We start from the raw sequence: 23,187 nt of genomic DNA on the forward strand, positions 1-23,187 counted from the left end.
CTGGGACATTATGAAGCTCTTATTCCGCAAATGAGCAAACTGAGGCTCAGAAAGGATTGGGACCATTCGGGAGCCGGGCATCTTGGGTTTCAATGAATCTCAGGCCTACCACTTACTAGCTGTGTAAACTTGGGTATGTTTCCTTAACCCCTGGCCTCAGATTCCTCACCTAACAGATGGCAACAATACCACCTGTCTCATAGGGTTCATTTAGGTAAAGGTTCTCTTAAAACAGTGCTAGGTCACAGGAAGTGCTCCAAGTATGTTAGCATAAAGATAGAGAGCAACGGACAGAGAGAAAGAGAGAGGGAAAGTTGCTAAACCTTGAGTATAGTTCATTTCTTCTGACCAGATGCTGCATTTCCCCAACAGTACCAACTATTTTCTGCTGGTCTTTTCCATCTTCCAGTTAGTGACAACACTATGAGTTGCAGTGCTATAATTTGGCTATTTCTGTAAGACAGTGACACTGCATCAGTTTGACTTGGGGCATTTTGAAACACATTCTTATCTGCCTCTTGGCTACTACTAGAGGCCAGTTTCTTTTTTGCTTCAGATAGCAAGAGATTCTTCACCCACATGTGTAGTTCTTTCAGAGTTGCTATCTGGGTCCTCCTGCAGATCTTTCTAGCACTTCTGCAACCTTGAAGACATCTTTTTGTCTTGAGGATCTTAGAGAAGGCTATGCTTAAAATCTGGGATTGAAAGGAAGCATGGAAGACTAAGTCTTGAGGGAAACTAAGTCCGATCTCATTGACACAGTGTGGCAAACCACAATGAACAGTCACTCTTTGAGTTGTGGTTATAGTTAAAAATTTAACAAAAAATATCATGGTCACAGTCTGGAGTAGCAAAGGACTAACAGGAACAAAGAAGACCACAAAATAGTGTTCTAAATCCAGCAAGAGAAGTAGGAATAATTCACAACAGTTATAGTGCCTTACAGTTTACTAACATTTTTATATGGTTAATCAACCATAATCTAATCCTAACTACAACCACAGAAGGGGAGGGGAGTCCTTCAGAATAATTTCTATCTGATTTCAAAGACTTTCCTCAGTTACTTTTACCATACATGGACTGTGATGCTTTTTGTACAGGACCATTCATTGCAGAGAGTTATAAGCAAAGGACAGTTTCTATGGTGAAAAGCATGTTTTGTGGTAAGACTGTTTTCAGTGTGTTGTTATTTTTCTTCAGCATATACCAATTGCTGCAATTCTTCAGCATATACCAATTGCTGTCATGCACCGGAATGAGGTTACCTAGGCTTGTAGGTCTGATAGGATCTAGTCACACATTGAGAACAATTTTCTGAAGAAGGTTGAGGTCATGACTAACTGGTAATTCTTGGATGGGCCTTATATTATTTCACTGTACAAGTATTTGGGGAATTCTCCAAGTTATTTATTAGTACCTATTCACTATGTCCAGAAATCTGCAAAAAAGGCCCAGAATGTAACAGACAAGAATGAAGTAATAGGAATGTGTTCCAGTGAGCAAGGTAAGAGCCTGCCCTGATTTTCTTCCCAGTTTGTTTGTGTCTGTCTCTTCTTCTTTGGATTCAATGGCCCTTTGCTGACAGCACCTGTCTGCGTCCCCCTGGGAAGGTGGGACAGGGCCCTGCCATTCCTTCTTCCCTTGCTAGACTTGTTGCTAGTGTACTACAGTGGGAATGGTCACTGTCTATGAGCCAAGAAGGCTACACTGACAGCAGCTCACCAGAGAATCAAACTGCAGTATAACTATCCAGCCAGATAATTTGATTGTTCCCAGGGAGTTTGGTGGACCACAGAAGTAGCCATCCAAGATATTCAGTTGACACTAACTTCAGCCATGGCTCTTAGAGTGTGAAGTCATAGAGCTGTCCCAGAATCAGCTCCCTGGCTCTGCTCAGGACTTGTCATGCCATCTTCCTGCCCTTGTGGTTAGTTCCTAGCCCCAGGTCCTAACTCCCATCCACAGAATTGTGTCCAATCTGCAGAACTGAAGAAGACAACTTCCCTGACGACTTCGCAGACTCCTGATTCTTCAGACGTGACAGGTCCAGATCGAGACTGCAGTCCCCAAGGAAGCCCAGCTGTCTTGCTCAGCAGAGGCAATACAGCTAAAAGCTCTTTCTCACTTTAGGCAATTCATGCGCTTGGTTAGACATTTATAGATTTCAATTGCTCATCCAAAAAATCTAGGTCATTCCTTACACAGAGCTTCACGCTTCAGAAGGAAAGCCATGCCCAGGGAGGAACGTTTCTGTTGACGTCTGGTTTGGCTGACAGAGTGGATGGTGCTTCTGCTGCAGGAAGAAGTGGAGAGAAGAGCCAACATAGGCACTGTGATCTCTGCGGAGACTTGGCATTTTCACCTGCCGGCCTCTGGCTCACAGACTATGTTCTAGTTGTCCTAGCTTAATGGTACCAATAATAGCTGCCTTGTGTTGATGCCATGAAAAGTGGTGGGTTTAAAGGTTAGACTCTCCAGGGACACTTTTAGATTATGTACCATAATAACAGTGAGAAGGGTTCGGTTGGTCTGTATGGGTACAAGGTTTCTTGAAGAGGAAAAAGCATTGGGAGTATGGGTAAGGGGCTAGCCCTATAGCAGCGTTGGCCAAATGGTAGAGCTCTTCCCAGTATATTCCCACTCACCTCCTAATCCCCGAGGAGAAATGAATGCCAAGGAAAGAGCCCTGGGTAGCAGACCCTTCTTGTGGAGATGCCTCCATCCACCAGTTCTGTGGTCATGGCTGAGGCATGTTGCCTCAGTTTCCTCATCTGTAAAATTGAACCCACGGTCTTGCTACTGCATGGAGTGAATGTACAACTCAAATGTTCAGCACAGGTGGCAGTTTGTTGAACTTAAAAGCATAATGTATTGTTATCATGTGTTCTTCTCTAGGGGGAATTGTGGCTTGCTTCAGGGATGGTTTTTATGGGGACATGCTTGTTTTGTGCAGGTCTGTACACACGTGTATATATCTAGATGCTGTGCAACTTGAGATGCTTTCTCTTTCTCCTGCTTTACTGCACTTGCCCCTCAGGACAGTGAATAGTATCAGTAGGGCGGAAGAAAGAAGCATGGGTTCTTTTCCTTCACTAAGTGTTTTTCAGATTAGCCTCTGGGATGGGAGTCAAGTGAGGCCTGGCTAGATCACCTTATCTTTGGGAGTTGATTAACTGGGCTTTGCCCTTCTCTATGACCCTGGTCATTGCACCATGTGTCATCACCCCCTGCCCAGAGTTTGGATAGTAGCAGAGAGATGAGGTGAGCCTGACCAGCCCCTCTCCCACTTTGGGAAAACTCCACTCAAAGGCTGTTGTAGAAGTTTTAAATTGCAGGTCAAGGTTAATTTGAGGCTTGTGTATTGTCCATGTACTGGTGTCCCCAAGCCATTGCAAATAAATAATTAAAAATTAATTGTAACTAAGATATTCAGAACTCTATAGATTCCTGGGCACTATACCACGCAAAGAAATCAACAGGAGTCTAACTAGACATATATCTTCTCACTACACAGCAGGTGCCACACCATGGGCCCGGATTTGACATACGCGTTTACCCCAGAACCAGAGCAGGGTTAACTGTACAAGGAACTGAACTTCCCTTTTTCCAAATTCTCACCTTACGTGAACATTTTTGTTCTTAAGTTAGAGCACTAACCACTTCAAGAAATCACTGTTGCAATACACCTGTCACTGAGAGGATTCACCCTGAAGTCCTCTCTTTAGGGGAATTTGTTGATCTGGATTAACTGCCCAGTGAGTCACCAGGTCAGGCCTAGAGGGCGTGAGATTAGGAGTGCAAGGGGTCCAGAGCACCTGGCAGCAAGGAGACCAAGTGTGAAGGAATACAAAAGGCAGCCCCGTGAGCACCAGCCCTCTCACCGAGGCTCACAGCTGCAGTATGTGCATGCTGGAGGTGGCCTGTGCCTGTCCTGAGAGCTGACTACAAGCATCTCTTCCTAGCTCCATGCTCAGTGACTTTATGTTGGTAGCTGGAAAGTGATCATAGTGGAAGTATTTACACATGGAAATAGCAATCACTACAAATCAGGGGTCCTCTCACCCCTCTCCCCTGGGGGATCTTTTCTTAAATTCTTACAAGCATGCTACTGGTGGCACCCATACTGATTCTCAACCTTGCACATTGAAGTGGGACATGATCTTTAGCAAATTACTTGCTTTCTCCTGATTGTTCTCGTCCCCCCGGTCTTGAGTGGCTGGGGACAAAAAAAAGAAAAAAGATCAAAGTGGCATTGGTTGTATGTTTTAAGTGGCTATGCATAGAAGTTATAAGGGTTCACTGTATGTATCACCACATTCTCCTGTCCAAGTACCAACCAGACCCGACCCTGCTTAGCTTCCAATATCAGAAGAGATTGGACATCTTCTGGGTGGTGTGGCCATAGACTATGTCACCCCATTCTTTCTCTACATGCACTTCCTGCCTTAGTTGCTGCTGTTGGCACTTAGACACTATACCAAACAAACAATAGCAACAACAAAACAAAATAGCTTATTTTTAGCTGCCAGTTTTTATACATTCTACAAACAGGGTTTAATGAATGTAATAGTCCTGCTATCAAGTAGGTTTTATTTCTTTGGAAGATGTGTCACATTGTTATTCATTTTTGTTATTCATTTGGGATTCTCTGTGTGTATCTATCAGTTTTAACCTAAATCCAGTCAGTCCATGTTTCTGAAGCTCCTGATCACCATTATTAGCTTCACCACAGCCCCCAGGGGTTTCTGATTCTAGCTTTCCCATGACCATTTTCTGGCCCCTGGTTGCAACACAACTGCCATTTCATGTTATGCCCCAGTGCTGACAGCCTGCTTACCCTTCACATACCAATCGCTGGCATTCTGCCTTGGTACATTCACACATCAAGAGATTTCCATGGAAACCAAAAACAAAGAGGAAGAGATGACTCTGTTCTGGAGTCTCTGTCAGGTGCTGGGCGTTTGTTTCCATGTTTCATGTCCATTTTGCAGCAAGGCATTTCCACCTCATCCCCCAGACAAGCCTGCAGTGTAGGAAAGTCACCCCCACCTCTTGTCAGCAAGGAACAGGGTCTGGACTATATCCTTTTGCCAGTTTTCTCTCACAGAATTCTGATCATCAAGCAGCAGTTCATCTCTCTCAGTGGTACGCAGCTTATTTGAAACTGAGCAAGGAAAGGAAGAGAAGAGTTTGCAGGCTGACTTAAAGGCAGAGCTGGGCCAGATGACATGGCCTCTTGAATCTTAAGGTTCCGGATCACCTCACCACGGATATCATGAGATTCTTCCTGAACCACCGCAACCAGAGAGGCTTTCTCCCTTCTTCTAGCCTTGTCATCATTTAGCATGGTGTCCATGGGTTTCAATCTGGACATTTACAGCCTGATATTATTAGATGTCCTGAGTTGTGTCCTGTTCCCCTACTCAACTGTGAGTTCTTCAGTGACAAGGTTTTTCACATAACTCTTCAGATTTCCTTTAGTACCCAGGACAGTGCTTTTCACAGAGTAGATTTATTATCAGTATGGGTAAATGGTGTCCAAAAAAATTTTTTTTAATTGAAGTAGAATGAAAACTTTCTATATAAAATAGCTAGGGAGCCATAGCATTTCATTGGAAGAGGAAAAGTAGAGGCTAGACAATCACATACCTGTTATGCTTTTAGTAGGAAATAATGCATTGGATAGAAAGTAGAGGTAGAAAATGGCTAAAGTCTTTCCCACCCTGAGATTCTGTGATTCCATAAAGTAAGGCTGTGTATAATGGTGAAAATGGTTATTGGCTCACAGACAAATGACTCCAGAACCCTCCTAGATTTTCTGTCTGTTCTTCTAAGCAAATGGTCCACAGGTTGATTGAGTCTTTAATTAGTATACTTCTCTAGCAGCACACGTTACTCCCCAAGCCAAGTGGTAAAGTGTGTAAGATTGACATTGTATACCCCACTGAAGTTTCAACCCTTTAAAGAAGTCTTTCCCTGGAAGTGTAAAGAGAAGCAGATGGTAATGAAAAAATATGCACATTTTATTATGCATTGCACATTTTACTTATTAGAATTTTTAGTATGACACTCTGCATTTTTAAAAGCCTAAAGATGAAAACAAAATGGAATTATTCATTGAAATATTTAAAGCAGCTTATAGCAATTACATCAAAATATCAAAATAAAATCTAGCAGCCTGGAAAGTAGATCCCTTTGACCACCCACTTTGAAAATCCATCTAAGGGAGACTCTTCTCAAAAAGGAAGAAGTGCATGCTCTCTTGGAAGAGGGCAGGAAGCACATGCATCCTTGATGAGGCTGTGTAGAGGCTGGAGGTTGTGCGGGGGAGACGTAGTGGTGGGAATGAGGGCAGGTGACTACACCGAACCATTCTCTTGTTGAAAAAGGAGAACTGGGAAGGAAGAGGCAGTGGAATTGTGGGCTAGGTGTAGAGACAGAGTGTTTCTTTCTGCTCTTTCCCTCACCCCTTCTCTGCCTCCTTTTGCTGAGTGAGTCATCCCCTCCTGGACTTCCCATTTGCCAGTACTCACGCCCACAGAGAACATGTGAGGATTAACAAGCTGCAGCGTGGGGACGTCACTGAAATTCTGTGGAAGAGGCGCTGCAAGTTAAAAGTGCAGTGTGAATATGATTGTGAATTTTAGGCATAGCACCCTGGGTTTTAATCTTATAGGCAGCTTTCAAGATCAATATCAATCAACCAAGGCCCACAAGAGTTTTTCAGAAAGTATGAGTACAAAAGCAATTCTGCCAAGTGTGCGTTGGCTGTGACCCTAGTGGTAGCTCTTAGACTTGTAACCATAAGGTCTGGAAGAGTTTGTAAAGCTCGTCTTCCATTGAATACTTCAATTCTCTATCCAAACAAATGGCCATGCAGCATGCAGCCAGGTGTCGTGGAAAGAGCAGCGGTTCTGGAATCAAACAGACCTAGGGCCAGATCCTAGCTCCTCCACCCATTGCCTCTTTGACCTAGAACAAATTATCTAATCGCTCCATGCCTTAATTTCCTTAGCTGCAAATTGTGAACAACGCCAACATTGCAGGGTTGTTGTGGGATTAGAAAGAACATGGTTAAAGGTTTGGCACAGCCCCTGCTTCAATAAATGATGACTGTTAGGCCAGTTTCAATCATGTTTGTCAACACATTCGCAATCGGCAAATTTTTTGCTTTCCTAACACTGAGAGTAGGTGAAAATTAAAAAAAAAAAAAAAAATCTGAAGCTGGTTACTACAAACTTCTGTCACTAAGCACAAGTGAAATGGTCTTTTCTAAATTGTCATCTTTTTCATAATACAGCTGAAAATTGCAGACATATCCAGTATTTGCCTCAGATACCACTCTGACTAGCATTCCATACTTTGTATTTTTATTCGGATTATAAACTGAATACATATAATATATATATGTATCTATATATATTATATATAATTTCTTCATTTACATTACATCATCACATCGCTATCTGTTTCACTGTCACTAATAAGTTCACTAGATTCACCTTCGTCCTTGAAAATCTCACCAGCATATATATTTCTTCATTTTCCATAATTGTGGCAAATTACTTTTAATGTTAAAGTATGAAAACCCTGAAATATCAAAGTACAAGTATACAACACTAATCACAACAAAATAATGTCCAACTTGCAATTTTTACCAACTACGTAAATCAATAACAACATTGCAGAGTTGATATCAGATAATTATCTCAATTAACTTTCTCTCTCATTGCCTGACTATTCATTTTCAAGCAAAAAATAATAACACCTACATATGACAGTGTTGCAGCATTCAGAAACAGAATTTGTAAAGACGTAAATGTGCATCAGTGGCAACCAGGGACAAAATCTGGAATGATGTAAATTCACGTCAGTGATTGTGAATGAGTTAAGTGTCTCTCTTTAGCCTCCTTTTGAATACCTCTGTGATGAGAATGCTGCCATTGCTGGGCAGTCCTCATGGTTAGAATTTTCTGCCCCATGTTGTGCCCAATCCTGTTTCCTATAACTTCTGTCCATCTGCACAGATGCTGCTGCTGTGGCCCCACAGAATAGGTTTATTCTTCTCTCACAAATAACATTTTAAATATTTGGAGACAATTCTAAATTTCTCCTGAGTCTTCTCTATGGTAAACCCTTTGAACTTCTTGAATCCTTTCATATATGACTTGGTTTTTATCTCACCCAGGATTCTTCTACGCCCCATTCCCTCTTATATGATCATCCATGGAAAGATGCTAGCCAGGCATAAAGGAGAATTGAGATAGCAAGTTGTAGATGCTGTCCATACTGAATTAGCCTAGGCCTTTGTCCATAATTCATATGAACATTGTTATGCACACCTTACAAATATTTTTCATAGTTTCTCCTTTTCACCATAGCATTCCGGAATATGAACACTACTAGCTCTGTGATTAAGGATACATTGTAAAGACTATATTGTCAAATGCTTTGGAAAGTCAGCTCCCTGTAACTGTGGTAGGTTTGATCTCATTAGAGCCCACCATTTTTTACCTTCTCTGTCAGTGATGTTTTCCATGTGACTTTGAAGTTTCCGCCCTTTTACCTTAGATTCGGCAGTGTAACTTGCTGTGGCCAACAAAATGAGACAGAAGGAATAGCATGCCTGTTCCAAGCCTGACTTAAGAGGCTTTGGGTATTTTCACTATGTTTCAGTCTTCTGAAATCATCATGAGAAGAACTTACCCCCACTAACTTACTGGTCCAAGGAAGCTGGGAGGCATGTGGGGGTAGGGCTCCCAGCAAAGTTCAGCTGACCCCCAGCTAACTTACAGAAGCGAGACCAAAAGTAAATGATTACTGTTTTAAGTCACTGAGCTTTTGAGTGGTTTGTTATGGAGAATTTTTGTGAAAGAGATAATTATTACAGAAATTATGTGGACCAGAAAGCATAGAGGAAGCTATACTACTAGCCTTGCCTCAACAAGGTGTATAAATTGAGAATAATTAATGAAAGATTTACAAAACTATAACCAGGCTGGATGAATACTTTTTAAGGATAGTTTACCAGATTGTAACTTTGAGTTTCTTTTGCAAACTGGCCAAGAAGAAAATAAATGTGTATATTATATAACATCAGTGAAATAGCTAATGACAAAAGCAAACTCAATTTCCAGAGACATGAAAAGTTAAAGGGTTTCCTATTTGATACAGTTTACTCATGTACTCAACACATGTTTAATGAGTATCTGCCATACGTCAGGACGGTTCTAGGCCCTGAAAATATGTTTGTGGAAAACATGGACAAGGCTCATGTGTCAGGTAGCTTGTATTCTACTGGAAATTCTAAAAATAAAAGAAGAAGCAAATAAATAAACCACATAACTTCAGATCATGGTAAGTGCTATGAAGAAACTCAGGCAGGGTAATGTCCACCTTAGGTAGTTTAAGGAAGCCTTCTCTAAAGATGTGACATTGAGACATAAATGACATGAATAAGTCAAGGGTAGAAAGACTATATTGAGGGGAATAGTGAATGTGAAGGCCATGAGATAAGAACAAGCTTGGAGTGTTTGAGGCATAAGTAGAGGTGTGGAGAAGAACAATATGGTATGAAATGAAGTGGATAATAGTTAAAGAAGCTAAGACCTGTGGCAATCTTTTGGCCACAATAAGGAGTAAAGCGAGTTTTACTCTAAATATGAGAGCCACTGAAGCATACTAAATTTATGACCTGATTTATGGGTTTTAGGAGCTCACTCCTGGTTGCTGCGTGGAGAATGGATTGTAGGTGGACAAGAGTGAAAGCAGGAAGGTCAATTAGGCCATTGTACCTTGGTGGCTACAGCTAGGATGATGGCAAGGATGGTGAGAAGTGAACAGGTCTGAGATATATCTTGGAAGTAGAATCATGAATGCCTGATGGATTGGATATGAAGAAATATGAGCAATGATGATAACACTTAGGTTTTTAGCTTAGGTAGCTGAGAAGATGGTTGGTGGTAGTATTTCTGAGGATGAGGAAGAAGGGAGGAGGAGTGAACCGGGGCAGAGAGAGGTCAGGAGTCTTTTAAATTTATTTATTTATTTTTGATAGCTTCAAATAGTTTTGATCTGGGCTTTAAGTGTACCCACCACCCCCACCTGTGCACATTGTTCCCCATAGGTGGTTTTTTTGTCCCTCCCCCTTCTGAGTCTCCAGTGTCCATTATACCATTCTCTATGCCTTTGCAGATCCTTAGTTTAGCTCCCCCTTATAAGTGAGAACATGCCGTGTTTTTTCCTGTTCCTGAGTTAGTTCACTTAGGGTGATGTTCTCCAATTTCATCTAAGTTGCTACAAAAGGCATTATTTCATTCTTTTTGCTAGCTGAAGAGTATTCCATAGTGTATATAGACCACATTTTCATTATCCACTGATCAGTTGATGGGCATTTAGGTTGATTCCACATCTTTGCAATTGTGAATTGTACTGCAATGAACATGCGAGTCAGGTGTCTTTGCTATATAACGACCTCTGTTCCTTTTGATAGATGCCTAGTAGTGGGATTGCTGGATCAAATGGTAGATCTGCTTTTAGTTGTTTGAGAAATCTCTATACCACTTTCCATAGAAGTTGTACTAATTTACACTCCCACCAATAGTGTCTCATTATTCCCATTTCTTCACATCTGCATCAGCATCTGTTTTTTTTTAAATTTCATAATAATAGACATTTTGACTGGTGTAAGGTGGTATCTCATTGTGGTTTTAATTTGCATTTACCTGATAATTAGTGATGTTGAGCATTTTTTCATATGTTTGTTGGCCATTTGTATATCTTCTTTTAAGAGATGTCTGTTCATGTCATCCCACTTTTAAATGGGATTATTTATTTTTCTCTTGCTGATTTATTTGAGTTCTTTGTAGAATCTGGATATTAGTACTCTGTCAGATGTATAGCTTGAAAATATCTTCTCTTATTCTGTGGGTTGCCTATTTTCTCTGTTGATTATTTCTTTTGCTGTGCAGAAGCTTTTTAGTTTAATTAAGTCCCACTTGTTTATTTTTGTTTTAGTTGTATTTGCTTTTGGGGTTTTAACCATAAATTCTTTGCCTAGGCCAATGTCCAAAAGAGTTTTTCCCAGGTTTCCTTCTAGGGTTTTTATGGTTTCAGGTCTGACATTTAAGTCTTTAATCCATCTTGAGTTAATTTTTATATAAGGGGCGGGGTAGGGATCAAGGTTCATTTTTCTGCATGTAGCTATTCTATTTTGCCAGCACCATTCATTGAATAGGCTGTCCTTTTCCCAGTGTATGTTTTTGTCTGCTTTGTCAAAGATCAGTTGGTTGTAGGTATTTTAGTTTATTTCTGGATTCTTTATTCTATTCCATTGGTGCATGCATCTGCTGTTATACCAGTACCATTCTGTTTTGGTTACTACAGACTTGTAGTATAATTTGAAGTCAGGTAATGTGATGCCTCCAGCTTTGTTCTTTTCACTTTGGATTGCTTTGGCTATTCTGGCTCTTTTTGTATTCCATTTGAATTTTAGGAATGTTTTTTCTAATTACGTGAAAAGCGATGTTAGTAGTTTGTGTTGAATCTGTAGATTACTTTGGTAGTATGGTCATTTTAGCAATGTTGATTCTTCCAGTCCATGAGCATGGGGTGTTTCTCCATTTTTTTGTGTCCTCTACCATTTCTTTCATCAGAGTTTTGTAGTTATCCTTGTAGAGTTATCCTTTCACCTTCTGGGTTAAATATATTACTAGGTATTTTAGCTTTTTGGCTGCTGTTGTAAATGGAATTGAGTTCTTGATTTGGTTCTCAGCTTGGTCACTGTTAGTATATAGCAGTGTTACTGATGTGTCTGTGCTGATTTTATATCCTGAAACTTTACTGAATTCATTTATCAAGCCCAGTAGTCTTTTGGAGCAGTCTTTAGGGTTTTCTAGGTATAAGATCATATTGCCAGCATACAGAGATAGCTTGATTTCTTCTTTTCCACCTTGGATACCCTTGATTTCTTTTTCTTGCCTGATTGCTCTGGTACTATTCCAGTACGGTGTTGAATAGGAGTGATGAAAGTAGGTATCCTTGCCTTGTCCCAGTTCTGAGAGGTAATGTGTTCAACCTTTCTCCGTTCAGTATGACATTGGCTGTGGGTTTGTTGTATGGCTTTTATTATTTTGATGAATGTTCCCACTATGCCCATTTTATTGAGGGTTTTTATCATGAAGGGATTTGGGATTTTATCACATTTTTCTTGTATCTATTGAAATGATCACATGATTTTTGTTTTTTTAATTCTGTTTATGTACTGGTTTATGTGTATTGACTGGTGTATGTTGAACCATCTTTTCGTCCCTGGGATAAAACCCACTTGGTAGTGGTGGATTATTGTTTTGTGTGCTGTTGAATTCAGTGTGTTAATGTTTTATTGAGGATTTTCACATCTTTGTTCATAACGGATATTGGTCTGTGGTTTTCTTTTTTTGTTGTGTCTTTTCCTGGCAATGGTATCAGAGGGATACTGGTTTTGTAGACTGAGTTAAGGAGGATTCCCTCCTCTTCAATCTTGTGGAATAGCTGCAGTAAAATTGGGACCAGTTCTTCTTTGAAGGTCTGGTAGACTTTGCTGTGAGTTCATCAGGTCCTGGGCTTTGCTGTTGTTGTTGTGAGACTTCTGATTACTGTTTCAATCTCACTGCTTGTTATTGGTCTTCAGGGTTTCTGTTTATTCCTAATTCAAAGTTGGGGATTTGTATGCTTCCAGTAATTTATCCATTTCCTCTAGATTTTCTAGTTTGGTTGCATAGAGGTGTCATATTAGTCTCAGATGATATTTTGAATTTTCACCATAGCAATTGTAATGCCAACAGTTTCATTTCTGATTAAGCTAATTTGAATCTTCTGTGTTTCTTAATTAATTTAGCTAGTGGTCTACAAATTTTGTCTCTTTTCAAAGAGCCAACTTTTTGTTTTATTGATCCTTTGCATTTTTGAAAAATTTCAGTTTTGTTTTAGTCCTACTCTGATCTTCATTATTTCTTTTCTGCTAGCTTTGGGTTTGGTTTGTTGTTTTCTAGTTCTGTGAGGTGTGATGTTAGATTTTCAATAGATGATCTTTCAGTTTCATTAATGTAGGCCTTAAGCACTGTAAATTTTCCTCTGAGCACAGCTTTGGCTGTACCCCAGAGGTTTTAATAACTTGTTTCATTGTTGTCATTCATTTCAAGGAATTTTTAAATTTTCATTTTGATTTTATTGTTGACCCAAGAATCATTCAGGAGCAAGTTGTTTAATTTTGTTTGGTTTCACAAGTTCTTATTATAGTTAATTTTTAGTTTATTCCACTATAATTTGAGAAGTTGCTTGATATGATTTCAATTTTTTTGAATCTGTTGAGACTTGATTTGTGGCCTAGCATATAGTCTAACTTGGAGAATGTTCCATGTGCTGATGAGAAAAATGTATATTCTATAGTTTTGGGTTAGAATGTTCTGTAGATGTCTGTTAGTTTGCATTAGAGTTCGGTTTAACTCTGTTTCTTTGTTGACTTTCTGCCTTGATGACCTGTCTGTTGCTCTCAGTGGAGTGTTGAAGTCTCCCACTATTATTGTATTGTTGTCTATCTCTTTTTTTAAGATTTAGTAGAATTTGTTTTATAAAGCTAGGAGCTCTGGTGTTAGACACATTTATATTAAAATTGTTGTCTTCTTATTGGCTTGATTTCTTTTTCATTATGTAATAACCATCTTTGTCTTTTTATATTGTTAATTTTAAGTCTGTTTTATCTGTTATGAGAACAGCTGTTCCCACTTGTTTTTGGTTTCCATTTGCATGGGATATGTTTTCCCATTCTTTTACCTTGAGTCTACTGGAGCCTTTGTAAGTTAAGTGGGTCTCTTGAAGTCAGCAGATATTTGGGTTTTTTTTTAAATCCATTCTGTCAGTCTAGATCTTTTTAGTGGAGCATTGAGACTATTTATGTTCCATATTAATAATAATATGTAAGGTACCATTTCATTCATCATACTGGTTGGTTTTTTTTAAAATTTTTTATTTTAAAGATGTGGGGTACAATTTAGTGTTAGGTAAACAAATGTTCATTATGCAAGTAACCTTGTTGATAAGGTATGCCCCCCCACCGGCAGTTTCCCACTACTACCAATCCCTTTCTTATAGTATTACGATATTTGTTCAAGGTCCTTTTATGACTGAGAACATGTGATATACTTAGTTCTTTGTTTTTGTGTTAGATCACTCAGTATTATAGACTCTAAGTCCATTCAAGTTGCTGTGAAATTCATAATTTTGTCCTTCTTTATGACTGCATAAAACTCCATTGTGTATATGTACCAAATTTTTTTTATCCAGTCTTCTTTCAATGGGCAGCATGGTTGGTTCCATAATTTTGCTGTTGTAAATAATGCTGCAGTAAACATGGTGTACAGGTATCTTTTACATAGAGTGACTCGAATTCCTCTGGGTATATTCCCAGTAGGTGGATTGCAGGGCTGGCAGACTTCAGGGCTGCAGGGTATGGAAGGTTGATTTTTAAATCTTTTAGGAATTACCAAACTGTTTTCCACAGAGGTTGTAAACAAACAGCAGCAACAACAAACTCAGTAAGAATCTCATGAAAGGGATAAACTCTCATATCTCAATAATTAGCCTGAATGTGAATAGACTAAATGTACCACTGAAAAGACATAGAATGGCAAATTGGATAAAATGTATTGATGCAATAATATGTTGTCTACAAGAGGCTAATCTCACTAGGAAGGACACTCACAGACTCAAAGTAAGAGGACAGAAAACAATTTTCAGGCAAACAGAACACAAAAGAAAGCAGGAATCATACTCTTTATACTGGTTGTTATGCAGTTGCTTTATTTGTTTATTTATTTTTTCTATTGTGTTGGTGTTCCATAAGGCCTGTGAGCCATATGGTTTCCAGAATTTTCCTACTGGTATATTTTGATCTTTTGTTTCAGTATTTAGAACCCCTTTGAATATTTCTTGTAGAGCTGGTCTAGTGGTAACAAATTCTCTCAGCATTTGCTTGTCGGGGAATGACTTCATTTCTCCTTATTTATGAAACTTGGTTTTACAGGATACAAAATCCTTGGATGACTGTAACTCTGTTTGAGGAGATTAAAGATAGGGTCCTAATCTCTTTTGGCTTGTAAGATTTCTTCAGAGAAGTCAGTTGTTAGTCTGATGGGTTTATCTTTGTAAGTTATTTGATGCTTTTGTCTCACTGCTCTTAAAATTCTTTCCTTTATATTAACTTTGTATAACCTGATGATTATATGCCTTGAGGAATAACCTTTTTTCAGTGAATCTTCTGGGGGTTCTTTGGGCTTCTCCTATCTGAATGTTTAAATTTCTGAAAAGGTCGGAGAAGTTTTCTTCCATTATTCCCTCAAATAGGTTTTCCAAACCTCTTCCTTTTTCTTCTTCCTCAGGAACACCTATGATTTGAACATTTTACACAATCCCACATTTCTTGGAGATTTTGATCCATTTTCTTGATTCTTTTTTCTTTATTGTTGTCTAATTGGGTTAATTCAAAACCTTGTCTTCAAGTTACGAGATCCTTTCTTCTGCTTGTTCTAGTCTACTGTTAAAACTGTCCATTGCATTTTGTACTTCCCTGAATGATTCTTTCATTTCCAAAATTTCAGCTTGTTGTTGTTGTTTCTAAGATCTCTGTCTCTTTGGAGATTTTTTCATTCATGTCCTGAATAGTTTTTTAAAATTTATTTATGTTGGATTTCAATTTTTTCCTGAAGTTCATTGATAAATTTTATAATCAACCTTTTGAATTCTATGTCTGGAATTTCAAAAATTGTATTTTGGTTAGATTCATTGTTGAAGAGTTGGTGTGGCCTTTTGGAGGTGTTGGAGAATTCTGATTTTTCATATTATCAGAATTGCTTTTCTGGTTCCTTCTCACTTAGGTAGAGTATTTCTTCTTATTTGAGTTTGGCAGGTGACTGACACAGGCACTATAGGGTTCCTGTGGTTATATAGCCTTTGGTGTGATAAGCTTCTCAATTGCTAGCTATGGCCATCCTATGCTGGGTACCTGTACCGGGTCATGCCATTCTGAGTGGCCAGAGTGGCTTGGAAAGCAATGTTAGCTGGGGTCTGGGATCAGGCCTTCTCCAATGTGCTGGGCTGTGCTGTTGACCCTGGCCACATGGTGGTGCTTGTGGAAGAAAGCCAGCTGCAGTGTTGGCTGTGGGATTTCTTATTGCCATGTGTTGCTCCAAGGAAATACCTAGCCAACCTAGGCAGAGGGCAAGACTGGGGATTACCCAAGTTATCTGTCTATTTTGAGCCTTTGGGGGGGTCAGGGGGTGGAGGGAAGGAGCTTGAACACCCCTTAAGAGTTTACTCTGGCTACCCCAGTGGGGATTGGAAAGAAGTCCCAGGCCACTAGAGTAATGCTGTCATGCAGGGTAGGCACAGAAGAGTTTACAAGAGGAGTTAGAGGCTGCTATGGCAAGGAGTCCCACTGACTTCCAAACCTTGGCCTCAGGCAGCTTACTTTGTAAATGTCAAAGTGCAGCCTGCCTTGGCCACAGGTGTTCTCAAGGCAATCTGCCCTAGCCAGGGACTGTCTATAGCCAAGAAGTTTGCCCTTGAGGACTGCCACACTCCCAGGCTGACTAGAAAGCAGCCTTGCTACCTGCAAGTGTTGAGTTTCCAGAAAATGGTGGGTGGTGGTGCTCAAGGCTTTCTTTTTTCCTGCACCACTCCATGTGGGCTTTGGCAGAGTATGGCTGTTGGTAAGGCAGTTTCCCATGAGGTACTGGAGTCTCACAAGGCTCAGGGGCCCCTCCAGGTCTACAACAGGAACATAGAACTCCTGAATCCCCTTCACTCACCTTCCCCACAGCATCCAGAGGCTGCTGGTGAGCTGTAGTGGTGCAGGCAAGAGTTTGGCTAGTTCCAGCCCAGGTGGGTGGATTTTTCTCTTTTTTGTACTCTGCAGTTATTATTGTATCTTCTAGAGTTGTTGGGTATACTGCTGGTCTTGTTCCTCTCTGAGTACTGAGGAAACTCTTATTATCTTGGTTTACTCCATAGGAGAAACTCACGCTAGCTGCCTCATGTCAGCCATCTTAATCCCTCCCAGGAGTTTTATTTAAATAAGTTAACTTTGAACTCAGACATCAAATTGAATTTGCCTAGTAGACTGCTTGACATACTAATTTGGTGATCAAGGCTAAAGATACAAATTGGGCATTCATCAGCACATAGATGGTGTTTAGCCAAAGGACTAAATGAGTTCTCCTAGAAAAAAGAAGTATAAATTTTTTAAATTTAAAATTTAAGAAGTTTTACATTTTAAAAATTGTTTAAAAAAATTTAAAAAGAAGTGGGAGGACTAAGACACAGAGCATGCTGACATTTAAAAGCTCAGCAGAGGAAGAGGAGACAGAAGAAGAGGATGAGAGTGTGAAGTTGTAGAAGCCAAGAGATGAAAGTGTTCCAGGAAAGAGAGTCATCAACTTGGGTTGTGTTGGGTTGAATGCCACTGAATCGGAAAGTAAGATGAGGACAGAGAAATAACTATTGGATTTGGCAATGTGGAGCTGAATGGGAACCTTGAAAATAAAAGACTTAGTAGAATAATGGAATGTGAATGGGAAGTGAGAAAATGATACTATTTTTTTCATGGTTTTGTTCAAAAGGGGAGCAGAAAAACAGAGAGGTAGTTAGGACGAGAGTTGAAGGTTCTGTTTAATTTCATTTTGTTTTAAATTGGAGATGCAAAGGCTTATTTAAATGATAATGGAAGTAAAGAAGTAGAAAGGGAGAAAAAAATTGTGAATCACAGGAGAGAAAGTGGACAAATGCAGGATCAGTGTCCTTGAGAAAGGAGGAGACCCAGAGCACAGTGATGTCAGATTCTATAAGGCCTTCCCTGCTAACAGGACAGCGAGGGCAGTCGAGGGCTGGTGAATTGGTGGATTTGGTGATGGAAAGATGAGGGATCTTGGCAGTTTACTTACAGTTTCTCAATGAACTATAACTTTAGGTCATCATTTGAAAAGCCAAGACTTCTGAATCCTGAGCCCAAATGCACAATGTCCTTCATTTGCCATTTGATACATTTGAAACAGAATGAAAAGGGTAACCCCTTTTGCATAATGTATTTTAAAGAGCAATACAGATGACAAAACAATTCATGTGTATTCTTTCATTTGACACTTCCATCCTGGATCATTGAAGTTCCCAGCTGGGAAAGGAATTCATTTGTATAAATGAAGACATGTAACTTCATTAAAGACTTCATTAAAGACTACTTCCAGAGATGAGAGTGGAACTAAGAGATGTTGGACTCAGAAACTATCAACAGTCAGTAGTCATAACCACCCGTAGGGCCTACAGGTCACAGGAGAGTAATAGTGTTAGAACGCAGTGAGAGCTAGAACCATGAAGGAACGGCCAACCAGTGGGATCATTTATGGAAGAGATATGTAGCTACCATAAATGATCCCTACCATACCAGGGAACTGGTATCAAAGCAGAGAGGGAATGAGAAAGAAACATCCTGACTTCTCTCTCTTCCTGTCTCTTGCTGATGCTTCCCAGTGGCTGAGCCCAACAGAAGCCAGCAGGCAAGCAAGCCAGGTAATTTGCTTTACGGTGAAAGACAGTAGATTTGGCAGTGAATAACTGGCACGGCTCCTGATACTTCATAAATGCTGAGAAGTTTTTGAGGACCACTCTGTGAGGGATCTTTAGACCCAATGCTGGGGTAGAAAATGCATCTTCTTATTTGGTACCAGCTGGGGTTTGGAAAACCTAGATAATTATGCTCTTTGATACAAATCATCATGGATACTTATAATCCACCAGCAATCTTCAAATGTAATGTTTGCATATAGTCTTACTTTTTTATTTCCACCCAGAGACAGATTCGCCATAAAACCAGGGATACGTACATTTTAGGGCTCCTTTCTTGCATGAGCCCCATCCAAGGCCATGAGAGGGCCCTTAAAATGTATTCATTTGGCCATATATTTTTGTAAAATGTGTAAGATATTTTAACTGAAATCTGTTAAAACTAACTTTTTTTTCCATTCTGACCCTCGAGAGATCTCTCTTCCCGCCCCCCCCCAATTATATGAACTTTAGGCCCCACAAAACCTGGATCAGCTTCTGCTTTCAACAAGACTCAAGTGTACTGATGCAGATTCTATCCCTTTCCCAAGATTCTACCACCTTTGGTGTGAGGTGATCAATGAGCACTAAAATGGATATTTTGCAAGGGGAGAATGTAGCAGGAGGGTAATAAAAGCCAAGATGTAGGGATATGTGGTGCTAGAGACAGTGGGAGAAGAGCAGTGTGCCTGAAGGACTGCACCTGGTCACCCACCCCTGATTAATGTAGGATTCCCAGGTGTCCAGCTATGTGACTGGGGCCTAACTCAAATGCTCTTTATAATTTCAGATGCAGATGGAAACCTGTGTCGAAGTAACCAACTGTTGCAAGTCATGCTGACCATGCACCGAATTGTCATTTCCTCTGCAGAACTGCTCCAAAAAGTTATCACCCTATATCCTTTAATATAGTGACTGGCAATCCCTAAATGGGATTCATTCAGTAATCAGCTTGAAGTTTGAAGTACCTTTACTATGAGTGGTTTGGAATAACCCCGAGTGATAAATAGGTTCATATGTCATTTCAGTGGTAGGGGTATATGAGTGTGTGTTTGTGCATCTTCTATTGGGTGGGGCAGTATTGTTGATGTGGACTGCTCTGGGAGGGGGCCAAAGAAATCAACATGCAAACACAACCTTCGTCTGTATCTCTTGATAGAAAAATGCTTTTCCTGTAGAGTGGTCAAAATCCATATTCATCCTGTACAAATTGACAAGGGTTCAAGCATGCTTCAAGGGGTACATTTTTTTTCTCACTTTCCTGTCCAGTTTTTCAACTTTCCACAGGTTCTGAAGAAAGCTCCCCAGTGCCATAGCATCAGGGGAATCTGTTGGTCCTTATTGCTTCAGGCAGCAGCACTGCTGATGTGCCAAGTGAAACCTGCTGGATTTTAACCTTATTATGGGGTGTGAACTGTGTAGGGTGGAGAAAGCACCTGCTTTCTTCTTCTCTCTGGTAACACTGTAAGTGGCGGCCCCCAAGCAAAGAGGGCTGTAGGTGGAGTGAGACCGTTTAGCACAGGGAGCACAGGCCCCTGGCACTGAGTCATGACTTGTGGCTGCTCTAATCCTTTACCACTCTTCTGACTCCCCGTTTTTCATCTTAAGGCACACAGAGAAAATAAAAGTCATGAGGACTGAGTTCCTTCTCTACACTGACTCACAAAGCTGTACCTGTCATCTCAACCCGAGTTGGAGTGCGGGGAGAGGGACACAGAATAAGGGGTGCAGGGAATACTCAGGTACCTTGTCTGCAGAGAATTGTAAAACCCTAATAAAACCAACTCAAAGTCTGTCTGCTTTTTATTAACACTGCATACCAGTGATTCTAAATAATCTAAAGATTAGACACTCATCCTTGAAAATTGCTTCTTGGCCTAGGGACTAAATTGTACCTGGCATGCTCACCCTGGGTGTACTTCTGAGTGCCTGCCCAGTCAGTGGAACAGGTCCCGCTCTCTCCTTTCCATCCTCCCTCCCACTTCTCTCAGATTCTTACTCCATCAGCTGTTTGCTCTCTCTCCTATACTTCGAACTCTACCTCTTCAATGGGTGCCTGTCCCTAAGCCTAAAACACATTCAAGTCCCCCACCTCAAAAGAAACTCAACCCTGCCTCCCCTTCATTCCATTGTCAGGGTTAGAAATTTGATGTGAAATGTCTTAAAATAGTCTGTACTCACTATCTCCAATCTCTCTACTCCCATTCACTTCTCAACTTTGTCCCCTTCCTCAGTACTCGAACTTTCCTCTGATGTCACTGGTAACCTACTTATTGCAATGCCCCATGGTTTTTTCTCATCCTTGTTTCCTCCCAGGAGCAACGGGTATGACTTACACCCTTTTGCCCTCCTGGCTTTCTCCAGGGCTCCCAGACCTGCACTCCTCCCTCTTGAACTATCCCTTCTCCAGCTTTTCATGTAGCCTCTTCTCTGAGCTCCAGTTACATTCAAAGAAAATGTCTTGGTTTCCTTTCACTTGACTTCCTTTTTGCGGTGATTTCTCACCAGGATTTCCACCACCATTCTTCTGTGCTGATAATGACTTTCAAGTCTATTTTCCTCTAACCTAAACCATTTTAAGGTTTAGACTAATTTGTCCTGCTGACACTTCAAACTTTATATGTTCATTAGCTTACTACCCCATCCCTAACTGCTGCCTCATTGTTTTGCTTTGACACCTCTATAGCTTTGCTTTACTTAACAACTGAGATACGTTCTGAGAAATGCATCATTAGGTGATTGTCATTGTGTGAACATCATAGAGTGTACTTCCACAAATCTAGATGATTGAGCCTGCTACACATCTAGGCTATATTTTGTTCCCTACTGCTCGATAGGAATTTTTCAGCTTCATTATAATCATATGAAACTACCATTATATATATGGTCTGTCGTTGACTGAAACATTGTTACGCAGCACATGACTGTGTGTTCCTGTTCAGTTTCAGTTAATGGTGTCAGTACCTATCTAGTCATTTAAACCAGAAACATCTCAGTCACTCTTGACTCCTCCCTGTCTTTCTCTTTCTACAGAGTCTGCCAACCACTCTTAGGGGTTCTCCTGTAGGAATGACTCTTCTCTGATCTCTTCTCCCCATTCCCAGGCCATGTCTTAATTTAGGCCCCTCCTGATCTCTCTCCTAGACTGCTGTCCCATAATAGTCTTCTCATCTACATGCTCTCCCCTATTCCTTACCTATCCTACAAAGCAAACTGGGTAGGCCATCGCTTCAGAGCCTCTGTAAACTATAGGGTTAATGTCACACTCGTTAGCTTTCCAGAAGAAAGGACTCCACAGTCTGTCCCCGGTGAGTTTTTCCTGCTTCACTCTGCATCTTTCTGAGAAACCCTTTCCCTTTGGTGCTGAACTTCTCAACACACCAAACATAACGGGCCTCTTACGGTTCCTGTGCCTAGAAAGCCCTTTCCACCCTCTTTGCCTAGCAATTGCTTGCTCTCTCTCAAGACTCATCTGTGAAGCTTTTTCCTGACTTTAAAACTACTTCTAGTGTTTTAAAATAGTATTCTTGATTGAAAATCAATTTAATTCCTATGACTTTAGTTTTGTATTGCTTGAGTCAAAGTGTATCTCTCATGTCTCTGGCCTAGATGTAATCTACCTTGAAAAACTTTTTATCTGTGATTGCAGAGAATGTGGAGTGTTTTTATTTTGTTAGCTAACTAGATATATCTACCCAAACTTCAGTCAGTACATTTGGCAAAGTGATATCTATGTACTCTGGTCTTTGGGGAGTCCTTTCACTGTTTCAGGTAAACTGTAGAACCTTTGTGTCTAGCTGCTATGGTTTGATTTTGTTTTGCAACTTGATAAAAAGTTGCAAGGATATTGAAAAATTAAATTAAAAGTTACTTTAGGAAAAGATTGATTTTCGTATTCTTAAAGTATGTACACTGTATTATAACTTACCTGTTTGTGTGTCATCTCCCCTACTAGACTCTGTGTCCCTCAAGGCAGGGAGCAAGATTTACTTACCTTTGTATCCAGAGGTGAGTTTAGTGGCCATCTCATGGTAGGATACAATAAATACTTATATTACTATGGGTGTAAAACATTAGGATACTTTTTTCATGTCTCCCAGAACTTCTATCTGGGCTCTGCTCATTTTTAGATGTAACCTGGGGTAGGGGAAGGAGTTCTAAGAGAGGAGTATGAAATATGACTCCTGTAATGGAATGCCAGATTAAAAATTGAAGGCAAAATGATTTTTTTTTCCTTCATCCTTAGGTTACCTGGTCTCTGACCTGGAAGTAATAGACTTTTTAGTTCAATAAACTCAGGTGGTTTCCTGTTTTTTCCATTGTTTTTTGGGTTTTTTTTTTAGTTGGAGACTCGCTTTGTCACCCAGACTGGAGTGCAGTGGCCGCTCCCAGCCACCACAGCCTCGGCCTGCTGGGCTCCGGCAATCCTTCTACCTCAGCCTTCCAAGTAGCTGGAACTACAGGCATGCACTACCATGCCTGGCTAATTTTTTTATTTATTGTAGAGATGAGGTCTCGCCAAGTTGCCCAGGTGGGTCTCGAACCTGAGGGCTCAGC

At 40.4% G+C, this 23,187-nt stretch overlaps 1 protein-coding gene across 3 annotated transcripts in view; it reads left to right on the top strand.

Annotated features, from left to right (window-relative positions):
- RASGRP1 (RAS guanyl releasing protein 1) overlaps window positions 1-23,187 on the top strand; it is an 84,420-nt gene that overhangs the window by 27,587 nt on the left and 33,646 nt on the right. For all 3 annotated transcript variants that reach the window (XM_021715736.1, XM_021715737.1, XM_021715738.1), the window contains exon 3: window positions 19,421-19,526. In XM_021715736.1, the coding sequence (XP_021571411.1) occupies window positions 19,421-19,526 (106 nt within the window). The remainder of the gene's footprint in view (window positions 1-19,420; window positions 19,527-23,187) is intronic.

The sequence above is a fragment of the Carlito syrichta genome, unplaced genomic scaffold (genome assembly GCF_000164805.1).
Source record: "Carlito syrichta isolate Samal-C Ts95f unplaced genomic scaffold, Tarsius_syrichta-2.0.1 Scaffold307338, whole genome shotgun sequence".
In the NCBI taxonomy this organism is placed as follows: domain Eukaryota; kingdom Metazoa; phylum Chordata; class Mammalia; order Primates; family Tarsiidae; genus Carlito; species Carlito syrichta.